General features: G+C 48.4%; 1 protein-coding gene across 1 annotated transcript in view; it reads right to left on the reverse strand.

The window, feature by feature from the left end:
- Positions 1–4,210: 4,210 nt before the first annotated feature.
- Positions 4,211–12,153, reverse strand: part of epas1b (endothelial PAS domain protein 1b) — a 31,752-nt gene continuing 23,809 nt past the window's right edge. The window contains exons 9-16 of the mRNA XM_049735142.2: positions 11,752–11,951; positions 11,206–11,423; positions 11,002–11,115; positions 10,221–10,720; positions 9,735–9,813; positions 9,507–9,582; positions 9,347–9,442; positions 4,211–8,914 (exon numbers count right to left, since the gene is read on the reverse strand). Of these exons, the coding sequence (XP_049591099.1) occupies positions 8,763–8,914; positions 9,347–9,442; positions 9,507–9,582; positions 9,735–9,813; positions 10,221–10,720; positions 11,002–11,115; positions 11,206–11,423; positions 11,752–11,951 (1,435 nt within the window). The 3' untranslated portion in view covers positions 4,211–8,762. The remainder of the gene's footprint in view (positions 8,915–9,346; positions 9,443–9,506; positions 9,583–9,734; positions 9,814–10,220; positions 10,721–11,001; positions 11,116–11,205; positions 11,424–11,751; positions 11,952–12,153) is intronic.

A 12,153-nucleotide genomic window follows, 5' to 3' on the forward strand; every position in this document is an offset into this window, starting at 1 on the left:
TGTTGCCCCTGCACCATGCGGTCAGAAGGTCAACCTCCAACCTGTACTGAGTCTTGTCGCCCTTGGTGATGAGACCCACCAGAGTCGTGTCGTCAGCAAACTTCACTATGTGGTTGTCGCTGTAGGACGCAGTGCAGTCATGCGTCAGCAGGGTGAAGAGCAGCGGACTGAGCACACAGCCTTGGGGGGCCCCCGTGCTCAGCGTGATGCTGGCGGAGATTTTGTCGCCAACACGTACCATCTGAGGCCTCTGACAGAGGAAGTCCAGCAGCCAGTTGCAGAGGTAGGTACTGAGGCCCAGCTTGTCGAGTTTGCAGATGAGTCTTTGTGGCACAATGGTGTTGAAGGCAGAACTGAAGTCCACAAACAGCAATCTCACATACGAGTCCCTACTCTCCAGGTGGGAGAGGGTTAGGGTGGATCTGATGTGCTCCATGACAAGCCGCTCAAAGCACTTCATGATGATGGGCGTCAGTGCCACGGGGCGGTAGTCATTGAAGCAGGACGGAGCAGGCTTCTTTGGCACAGGTACGATGGTGGCAGCCTTGAAACACGAAGGGACGATGGCCTACTGCAGGGAAATGTCAAAGATGCCCGTGAAGACATCCGTCAGCTCCCCAGTGCAGTCCTTCAGCGCTCAACCTGGGATTTGGCAGGGCCTGCCGCCTTACGGGTGTTGATAGCGGCAAGCGCCCTCCTCACGCTGTCAACAGAGAGGCACAGGGGCTGCTCGTGTGGAGGAGGAGTGGACTTCAGCGGGCAAGTGCTGTTCTAAGCGTCGAAGCGAGCAAAGAAGCGGTTAAGATCGTTGAGCAGACGGACGTCGCCCTCACAGCTCTGCGGCGCGGGCTTGTGGTCCGTGATGGTCTGAATGCCCTGCCAAAGGCTCCGTGCGTCCCTACTGTCCTTGAAGTGGGCGGTAATCTTGCAAGAGAACGCCCTTTTCGCTTCCTTGATGCCCCGGGACAGGTCGGCCCTCGCTGCCCTCAAGCCAGCCTCATCCCCGCTCTTTGTCCCTGGCCCTCAGCAACCTGAGGACAGCCCCAGTCAGCCATGGCTTCCAGTTAGCCCGAGTGACGATGGATTTCGAGTGAGTCACATCATCAACGCACTTTGTGATGTAAGAGGAAACAGAGTCAGTATACTCCTCTATGTCTGTCCGATCGTTGCAAGTGGCCGCCCGCTTAAACATGTCCCAGTCAGTAGTGCCAAAGCAGTCTCGAAGCGCATCAGAGGCACCCTCAGGCCACACCCGTACCCGCTTGCGAACCGGCCTGGATGCCTTCACCCTTTGTCTGTATGTGGGCAAAAGCATAACAGTGAGATGGTCAGAAAGTCCAAGATGGGGGAGGGGGGCGGCCTTGAAAGCTCCTTTATGTGTAGAGTAGACCAGGTCCAGGAAGCTGTCACCACGTCTTGGAAAATTAACATGCAGGTGAAGCCTCAGAAAAACAGGCTTCAGGTTAGCATGATTAAAGTCCCCAGCGAAGACGGTGCAACCGTCAGGGTGCGCCGTCTGTTGTTCACTGACAGCCTGGTACAGTTCATTAAGAGCCGCGATCCTGTCGCCTTCGATGTTGGAAGGCGGCATGTATACAGCGACTAGCAGAATCGCGGTAAATTCCCTCGGCAGGTAAAAAGGACGGCACTTAATGATCACAAACTCCGCCAGTGGCGAGCAGTGCCTACATAGCACTATGGAGTCCCGGCACCATTCATCACGGATGTAGACGCATATTCCACCTCCTTGCGACTTTCCCCCTCTCACAATGGCACGGTCCGCCCGATAGCATGCTAGCCGCCCCAGATGCACAGCAGAGTCCGGAATGTTGACAGTCAACCAAGTCTCAGTGAACACTAGCACACAGCAGTTACGCGCTGTCCGGTTCGTAGACGACTGTGTAGCGACGTTGACGTCTGCTTGCTTGTAATCACTATACAGAAAATAATGGCCAGTGTTGATATGGCTCAAGTGGACATTTTGGACATTTTTGGGCTGGGTTGGGCTCGGTGGCTGGCAGTCTGCGGTGTAGGTACCACATCTACTCGGGTGACCTCCGCTGGGCGCATGACCCGGCCGGACGTTCCATTCTAAGCTTTCTTGGGCCGCAATGCCTATGGCAGCAGCTGCGCACAGAAATAGATTCTTTACTGCTCACATCACATGGAGGCAGCGTCAACGACCATCTGCCACTGGAAACGGCATCTTGCGCACCTCCGGCCAGGTGGAGCCAAACTTCGACGTGAGTCTCTGATAACGTAGGGGTACCGTCGGCTGTCTTGCGAGCCGACACCGTGAGTTCCATTCCCGCATGAGACGGTGTGAATGTTTTCGTGTGCCCCCCCATCCACTCAGCCCCCCCCCCCCCACACACACACTAGCCAACTTTTAACATTGTCAATGTCGACAATAAATGGAACATTATTACGACATTAACGTTGTAGTTTTAAAAAGGTTAATAATATTGCAAGATTTAACAAAAATCATGTAATACGCAATACTGGTGTAGTGAACACACGCACACCAGTGTGCCAACGCTTAACCGGTTTTCTTTTTCTTTTTATATTTGAAGGGCGTTATCACTAACGTTTTTACAAAGAAACTGATTTTCCAAGAGTGCTACACTGGCTCCCTCTAGTGGTATGTAAAAAAATCACTGCACAAAACACTGCACACTTGAGCTGCGTTTATATTTCTTTAGTGCAATACATTTGCAGTTCATCTCTAAGTGTCGTTTGCTTTTACTTTTCTCTTCAGACAGACGTTAGAACTAACTTTGAATATTAGACATTACAGTTGTTTATTTTTTGAAAAACATTTCTAGATTACTTGATTAAATATGTATTAAAAAAAGATACAAGGTCAAACTATTAAGAAAGTGATATTACATTCAATAAAAAATGATAACATTACAAGTTGATTTTTGCAAAATCTCTTCAGATTCTTTTGAACAACAAATCGGAAATAATGAGGTTTTTTTTAAAGATACAAGTCTGAATTTTGTACAATTATAGTTTTACTTCTTTTGTTTTTAACAAAGGTTTTGTCCTAATATTGAGTTGTATTTTGTGGCCAAAATTGCAGATATCAATCATAATCTTCATTTTGAACAAACTGGACTTTCAAGTACGCACATGCACAAAATTGTCATGAGAAAGTCAAAGGCAGGCCTCCCCGGAAGCCTCTTGCATTTGTCTCCAAAACAAGCCGAGAGCGTCATCGCTGAAGAGGAATCGGGAGGGCTCAAGGGTGGCTAACCGCAAATGTGAGTCTCCTTGCAGCTGCGTAAGGCGCCGGGCCCCGGGGAAAGCAAATTGCTGGACACGCCAATGGAAAATCATCCTCATTGCTGGGACAAAACGTCCGAGAGGGATTTGCATCAAATCATCAAACTCAAGAAATTATGGCGCAATTTTTGCACTTGTTGCAAAACAAACACGGAGAGCTCTGGTCGTGGGAAAACGACCCGGTTGCCGTTATTGCGTTGCTGTCGGGGTCGGGGAGCCATCCCAGCAGGCCGAGCTCCAGATCAGAGCGGAACACAAACACAAATAAACGAGACGTGGGCTAAAGTTTGAGCCCAGCTTACGAACTGGACCACTCCAGAGGTAGGGAGAGGGCCAAGTTCAATGACGCACATTTTGTAGGATGCCAAAGACATCAGAAGATGAATATGAAAGCAAAGTGGAGAATTCCAGCTTTTCTTGGTGGTGGAGTTTCCATGTCTGCCGACAGAGCACCTTTTGCTTGAAGCCAGCCACTGTTCATGTGAGCAAAACAATCGCAACACGCCAGCGATTTTCAGTTGCTCAGGTGCTCCAGACCACGTTGAGGAAAGCAATGCGCAGGCCATGCCACAAGACGCAAAAGCAAGTGAAAGGCCAGACTGGAATTTGTAAACAAGTCCAGAGCTGTGCCAAGACGACCCTCCAGCAAAGCGATGGCAAGGCCGACGACCTATGTGAATGAACGGAGGGCTCAGTTTCTGAAGCAAAACACACACGAGCTTCTGCGTGACGACCGCTCATCGTGTCGCAGCTCGGTTGGTCACGCTTCCACTGAGGAATTCTGAAGTCTACAAAAGCATCTTCTCTGCAAGGATTCGGCATTGATCCACTGATAGAGTTCCTCTTCTGAAAAAGAAAAAAAAAAAAGACTACTACTGGCAGGATCAGCCCACTTGTTCAGATGAGAACAAAACCAGGCCAGTCAGGTCAAGAATATCCTTTAATAATGAGATCACGTATAAGTGCAGAAAAGTAATTTATGAGCGGGTTCCATTCGCCGTAATAACAATGACGAGATGCTGCGTGTACAATGTCATGTGTATAGCATGATAGCATTTCGAGCAAAAATCAGAATGGGCTCAGTCAACTAAATAAAAGTTGAAAGCGGATCTCAAAGTGAAAAACTAAAACCCTGTTTCTCGACACAAAAATGCACAACATGCTGATACCGTCTTCCCACGCCCAAACATTCGGGGATCTCCTACTTCACAATGGAACCAATGTGGAACGGTGCTGCCACATTCAATGCTAACGCTGGTGACTACGTGAGCGTTGCTTCCGCCGGCCTTAGCGTCCCCAGAGGGGCACTTCTTTCCTTTACTTTTTTTCAAAGCGGCCGAACCAAGTCCTACGCTACGGCCGCTTACGTTCACCAACCGCATACGTTTATACAGTTCGGCTGACGCCGAATAGCGCAATGTCAAGTTATTACAGAAACGTTTACCAATCCCAATTTTTGAATCAAACAAAATCCCCCGTTGACACCTTTGAGCATTTTGTCTACAATACAATAAAGTTCTACTTCAAACCTGCGAGGAGCTTCACTTGGATTGACAGACCGTCAGGGTTTTGATTGGCAAATAAAAACAAACTAAACAATAACTACCTAAACTACCTAGTCTAAGCCATCAACACCTGGTGCTTCTAATTGGTCTTTTGAGTCAATGTTGGTTCTCGTCGCAACTGCCCGCTTTTTACAAAGGCGGGTTCTCAAAAGAACTCTCGTGTGCTCACAAGAGTCAAAATGGATCAGCATGGCCCCATGAAGGGCTCTGAGGTCTTTTGATAGGTGGCATGCGCAACACTTTCGGTGGCGTTTGTAATCGGGAGTTGAGTGGAGTCCGATTAGAATGCACGGGACGGGTTCCAGTCGGGATTACCCCATGTGTGCGAGAATGTCTTCTCGCGAGAAGGCACAAAATGAAGGGCTGGATGAGGCTAAGGCACATTTGGGCAGAAACCAAACGAAGCTTTGGCAAAATATCAGCATGACGACGCAACGAGCACTAAATGCTCATTGCTACAAATTCAAATCAAACGCAGCGTGTCGCATTCTACACTCGTGCCGGCCTTAAACACTCGACGGGAAACCACGATGGCTGCTGTACAATATCAAAAATGCTACATATCGCAGACGTGAAAACAACTTCTTCAAAATCTTGCTCTGTAAAGCCCAAACAAGAAGGAAGTATGTAAGTAAGGCAGAAAGGCAGGAAGGCAGGAAGGCAGGAAGGCAGGAAGGCAGGAAGGCAGGAAGGAAGGAAGGAAGGAAGGAAAAAGTCAAAAGTTAAAGTCCTAATGATCATCGTCACACACACATCTGGGTGTGGTAAAATTTGTCCTCTGCATTTAACCCATCCCCATGTGATTTTGATCCATCCCCTGGGGGAGAGGGGAGCAGTGAGCAGCAGCGGTGCCGCGCTCGGGAATCATTTGGTGATCTAACCCCCCAATTTCAACCCTTAATGCTGAAGGAAGGAAGGAAGGAAGGAAGGAAGGAAGGAAGGAAGGAAGGAAGGAAGGAAGGAAGGCAGGCAGGCAGGCAGGAAGGAAGGCAAGCAGGCAGGAAGGAAGGCAAGCAGATAGGAAGGAAGGACGGGGGGAAGGAGGGAGGGAAGGAGGGAAGGAAGGAAGGATGGAGGGAAGGAGGGAAGGACGGAAAGAAGAAAAGGACGGAAGGAAGGAAGGAAGGAAGGAAGGAAGGAAGGAAGGAAGGAAGGAAGGAAGGAAGGAAGGAAGGAAGGAAGGAAGGAAGGAAGGAAGGAAGGAAGGAAGGACAGCTACTGGCCAGCCAAGCGCAGCAGCGGCGGCGAGGACCACGTACCGGGAGACACGGACACTACGAGTCCACTGTCAACATTCCAAATGTACGCTGGGCACGTGTGCATAGCTCGGGTTGTGACATCATTTGGCCAGAGGTGTTCACAGAGCATAGATGCATACATAAATAGACTGGGAGTGAGAAAGGCAACTTTTGATCAACATGTCTGGGGCAGGGTTGACTTTAACCCCTTTTAAAAAGAGCAGAGGAACAAGGAAGACCTCGTTGTCCAGCGGTGCCGGTCGGAATGACCCTTCCCCAACCACCGCCACCCTTACCAAGGAGGATTAGGGCCACATCGAACGGCAAACAACAACAAAAACATTATCAGTACAAACGTCACAATAATAAAGCTGAAACAAAACAAAAAACATTTCAAGAGTTTCAGAATCACAAATAAAAGAACTCAACCGGGTCAAAATACTGACATCATGAACATAAAGTTGCAGTCACCAGATAAAAGGTCAGAAGACAGAATAATTTGGACACTTTCCAAATTGGCACTCCAAGGCAAAATACGATCAAGTTGGAATTTGACAAGTGGAAAACACAAACCGGGAAGAGGGAGAAAAAAAAAAATCACGAGTCTTGCACATGAAATGACAAAATATTTCAATCGTAACGTTGCCATTTTACGAGAAAACACACTCGGATTTATCGAGAATAAACTCCTCATCGTGGCAGTTTCCAGCTTACTGAAATCAAGAAGCAATTTCAGGACAATGGAGGAAACAAAAAAATGTTTATGAAAAAATGATATTTCTGAATTTTACAAGAATCAAATCTGACAAAAATCAATTGGTTTTACGAGACCAAAGTGGGAATCACACAAAAATTAAATCAAAATATATTACTATTATTATGTGCAATTTAAAGCGCAACATTTTCATATTAGGAGCATTAAGTTTGGAATAGAATTTTAAAAAAACGTTATCGTCCTTAAAAAGTGGCAAGTCTTCAACAATTTACTCAAAGGTCAAACTTGACATCACTTGAGCTGTAATTTTGAAATAAATCCCGGTTAGTCATTTGAAGATGTCATTTTAAAGGAAAGAAGGACCTTCATTTCATCTTGAATTTGTACTACTGGAGAATAAAAGATACGAGGGGGGAAAGTTAACAAATGAAATTATAATAGGATGATTATAGAGTGAGAATAAAGTGTTAATTTATACAGACAAAAATATTAGAATAATATAGCATTATTTTTATAATAATAAAGAGAGAAAACTGTTACATGGTGCAAATGTGCTCTTTGAACAATACATGGATTTTGGCAACAAAGACCTTTTTTCTTCCGAAAGAGGAATGATGCTGTTACATGCAATGGTATGATTTTTTTTGTCCCCCAATGTGGCTGTAATCCTCCTGTGGCGACTAGCCACGCCACGCCACGCCAAGCCACGCCAAGCCACGCCAAGCCACGCCACGCCACGCCACGCCACGCCACGCCACGCCACGCCACGCCACGCCACGCCACGCCACGCCACGCCAGGCCAGGCCAAGCCAAGCCAAGCCAAGCCAAGCCAAGCCAAGCCAAGCCACGCCAGGCCAGGCCAGGCCAGGCCAGGCCAGGCCAGGCCAGGCCAGGCCAGGCCAGGCCAGGCCAAGCTAAGCTAAACTAAGCTAAACTAAGCTAAGCTAAGCCAGGCCAAGCCAAGACAGGCTAAGCCTTCGCATCGTGACATGACCAGCGCATGACAGACTGTTACAAGAAAAAGTCAAAATCTTGTGCTTGGTTACGCAAAAACAATACAAGTGGAGCATATCAAAGTTAGAGTACTGCGTGACATTTGAAAAAACAAAAAAAAGAGTGGATTCTTTGTCGGACTAAAACTTTTGTTTGAAATTTACATCCAAAAAAAAAAAAAAAAAAACACTCAGTTTGCGATGCAAAATTGGAATCATCATCAATTTTGCTAATTGGGGGACATTGTTGAAAAAAAGAAATTCTGGAAGAGTCAGTAAATATTCTCCAATTTGGGTAGTCTAGCATGAAGTAAGGCCGCTTCTCTTTGTTGAATCAAAACCGCACATTTGCGCCCATTGGCTTTGCTCAACATTTTTGGCCATTTTCTCATGAATGTTGCAGAGCAGCTGCAACCCTAATGGGAAAAAGGCGGTCAGACCAAGCCAGCAAGTGATTGCCAATCCATTGTTGTCTACATTTCCTGTTTTCAATGTTTTCAAAATTCCAATTACTGAATTGAGAGAAGCTCCCAACACATTCATCAATTATTAAAGCAATCTTTAGTTGCAGCTCGAGAATAAAGCCTTTTCTTTTTATCACGTTGACATTTTGGCTCAATTTGCGTTGAGATTGATTGCGACCTGAAATGTTTTGAGCAAGTATTTTCCAGACTTGGCTTTACTTGCCATTTTTTTTTTCATCGCAATTTTGGCTCAAGTTTTTTACAAAGTGGTCCTAAAAATGCGAGTAGGCTTGTGCGGCATCTCTCGCGTGAGGACGATGGGCTTTAAGTCCATCAAGGACAGACGGATGGACGGAATGGCCACGGGTCGCGTTTTACAGCGTCCCAACTGGACAACTATAAAGAAGGCCGAATGCTCTGATGAGTTAGCTTAGCACGAAGGCGGTGGTGGTCGGGCCGGGCTGGGCCAAGAGTCCCCGTGGAGCTCCGCCGGCCGACTTCTAGGTGGCCTGGTCCAAGGCTCGCAGCAGGTCGCAGCCTTGGAGGAGGTGCAGGTTGCCAGGCAGTGGCACGTTGACCTCGCAGTCAAAGCGGGTCAACTCGGGCAGGAAGGTGCGCTCGGCTGACGGGCACAGCAGGCGACCGGCCGCACCTGCCGTGCAACACCACAAGGTCACATGGCGCTTTTCAAAACAAATTCCTCAGCAAAACATCTCGTAATGATTCGTTTGGTTTCAAAGTATACAAACTTGGTTCATTTTGTAATTTTTTTTGGGGGGTTGTTCTAAACTACATTTGATTATTCCTAAAACACCGTTCATATTAAATGAAAGATGAAATATTATTAGATATAATATTAAATGTTGATTTTTGTATACTTTAATGAGCAATTATTTTTTTATTTATGATTTGTTTTTGTGCGTGCCACCATATGAAGACTTGAATAAATGACTATGCTCGAGTCAACTGTGGCTTTTTTCATGGCGTGAGACATCTTTTCCAAATATTTTTGTCCCTTTGTGGCCACTGTATCCTTCCTGCCTCACCCCGCGTGGTGCAGCAAGTGAGCCGTATGCAACCTCACCTGTCATGTTTCCCGGGAAGTCAGACTTCCAGCTCTGCTGCAAAATGTTGCAGTGCGGAGTCCTGTTGCCAGGCAACATCTTGCCCAGCCCAAGCTCTAGCGGGGCAAGAATGTTCAAAGTTAAAGTTTCTTCAAATGGCAACAGACGGCAGATTCGTACCAGGCACAGACGGCGCTCCACATCCCAGCTCGCCTCTCATCTTTTTCCAGATGCTTTCTGACGTCTTGATATCGCCCTGCTCAACACACACGCCAATGGCAAAAGTATTGGGTCATAAAGAGGTCGCTCCTGCTTTTTGCGCATCTTCTCAGTCTTTGTACCCCAAAAATGGAAATTCATTTCCCCCACTTTTTGAATGTCCAGCTATTTTTTTTTTCTTTAACTCACCGACATTTGACTGAAGGAGCGCTTGATGCTGCTGGCTGGACTCATGTCTCTGTTATTGCGGACAAAGTCCTCAGAGCACCTACACACATACGCATACACAACTTTTTAATTTCTCTACGATGATGCTAAACAACACGCAAAATCATTAAATACTGTCTGGACAAAATTTTTACCAGTCGGTTACAAAACAAGAAAAATAAAGTTAAGGTCAGACTCTTGAGACTAAGAAAGTACACTCAGATCCAGAAATCCAGGCAAGGTTTTGGCTCATTTTCTGGTCTTTGCCTAATTTGAAACTACAGTATTTCCGCTCGAATGTGAGAGGACCAGTTTGGATTTCTAAACAATGCGACGGCCGAAAAAATAGCAGCGGTCTGAGTCGTTCGGTGTTTCAGGCAATATGAGAAGCTGCTTGATGCTTCAGGACTCACTGGACGGACAGCGCTTCACAGTGCAGGTATGAAAAACGACAAACAAGCTAGTCACCTTTCTTTGCTCATGACGTTGCGCAGCAGGTCCTGCGGGCAAGGCGGCCACCGCCGCTCGGCTGTCGCGTAGGCCTCACCGGCAGCCTGTTGCCCGTACGTCAACAGCGGGTCCGGGGGCCACTGCAGGTTCTGAATGCCCCCCATTGAGGACAGAGGGGTGCTCGCGGGGGCTCGGTAGGGCGGGTTCTGCACGCGGCCCATCATGTACAACCTCCCGGCCCTTGGGTCCAGAGCCCCCCCCCCGTGGGCGCGCCCCTCGTCCGGAGCCCAGGCAGTGGCGGGCGGCGGACGGTAGCGGCCTTGCCGATGGGGGGGCGGGGAGAGGGGCTGGAAGAGGCTGGCAATGTTGCTGAAACTCTGCTGCTGAGAGGGGGGGAAAGTGGCGCCGCCCTTCTTCAGGGGCTCGGCCTCAGGGATGATGGGACTGAGCTCGAAGTCCTCTCCGTCCATGGGGATGTACGGAGCCAACGTCTCCAGGTCAAAGTCGCTCAAGTCCCTCTGAAGGAACAAAAAGCCAGCCAGTCAAATGAAGGTCGCCTTGTCAGGAAAGGCAAGGTGCTGCCGTGACATTTTCATACGAGGAAAATATTCAGCAACAATGTTTTACAAACAGATCAAAAGGACCCTTAGGGCCTTGTGATTTTGCGCAATATTAGGACAAAGTAAAACGATGATGACTGATGATAATAATAATAATTGTACTAACTAGAATAATAATACTTCCTGGAGGCTTCTTTGTCTTTTGTTTGTCACGGGAGAACAATGTCCATCCACCTTACCTCAGCGTTTGTGGTACCGTCACACTCGGCGGTGTCCAAGGCGAAGAGCCTCTCCGTGAGCTCCACCTTCAGGTCTCCATTGGTAGTGCTGTAGTAGTCGCCGGGGCTGCTGGGCTGAGGCCCGGCACAAAGCCGAACCACAAGTTGGTTAGGTTGGTTAGTCCTGCCGGCACTGGGTCGGCTCCCCTGGCACGCCCCCCTCACCGTGGAGCAGCTGCTCAGACTCGGAGTGGCGCTGCAGGGAGGTGGCGTCTGCTGGACCGTGAACGTGGTGCCCACCTTGGACGCGTCGCTAGCCGGTGGAAGCGGGGTTAGGGTCTCGGCGGCCCAGGATGAAGGTCCCGGGATGGGCGCAGAGGCTGGGGGGAGCTTGCTGTACGCCACTGATGTGTGCTGGGACGGCTCCTCGAATTGAGGGTGGCCTATCACACGCAATCGGCAGTTTGACAACAAAAAACGCTGGGCCGATATTCGGTCTTCCCGTTCGGTCTGTATGCAAAACAACCAGGGGATTTAAATTCAGAATTTTAAAAACCATTTCCGGAAATTTCCACTCCTTAGCTAGATTTGAAAACACAGTCATTATCAAGTTAGCGGATCATATTTTGGTCTGCTATCATCCACAGGCTGCAATTATAAAGCGGCTCTGTCGCCAACTTCGACCGCCTTGACGTGAGACATGAGATGGGCTATCGTGAGCGGGGCTATCTGCCGGTTTCCTACTTGAGGTATAGAAGGTACAAGCCGCACCGAAATCGAGGCTGATGATGGTGTCTCCGGCCGTGGGCGCCAGCTGGCTCAAGTCCTCGGGTTCCTCTTTGAGCTTGCCGAAGAGCGCCTCGCCCGCCTCGCTGCCGGTCTCCCCCGTGAAGAAGCCGCCGGCCTGTCGGGGCTTGAACAGCGACTCTGTCTGCTCCAGGGAGAAGATGGTGCTCTTTTCCTCAATGTCACTGGCCACGTGGAGAGAGACACAATTGTTATATGGCCGGCCTGGATTGTTCCCGAAACCAGCTGGCAAATTTCCCTCAGCAGTGGTTTGGGTCCGTCATCTCATTGCTGGGTTTTTACAAAATGGACTGGATCGGTAAATAACTGTCAGAGAGCTACGCAAAAGAGAGCTAAAAAAATCTGTCTGCTTTGGCAGAAGACGAT

Source organism: Syngnathus scovelli, chromosome 12 (genome assembly GCF_024217435.2).
Source record: "Syngnathus scovelli strain Florida chromosome 12, RoL_Ssco_1.2, whole genome shotgun sequence".
Lineage (NCBI taxonomy): Eukaryota > Metazoa > Chordata > Actinopteri > Syngnathiformes > Syngnathidae > Syngnathus > Syngnathus scovelli.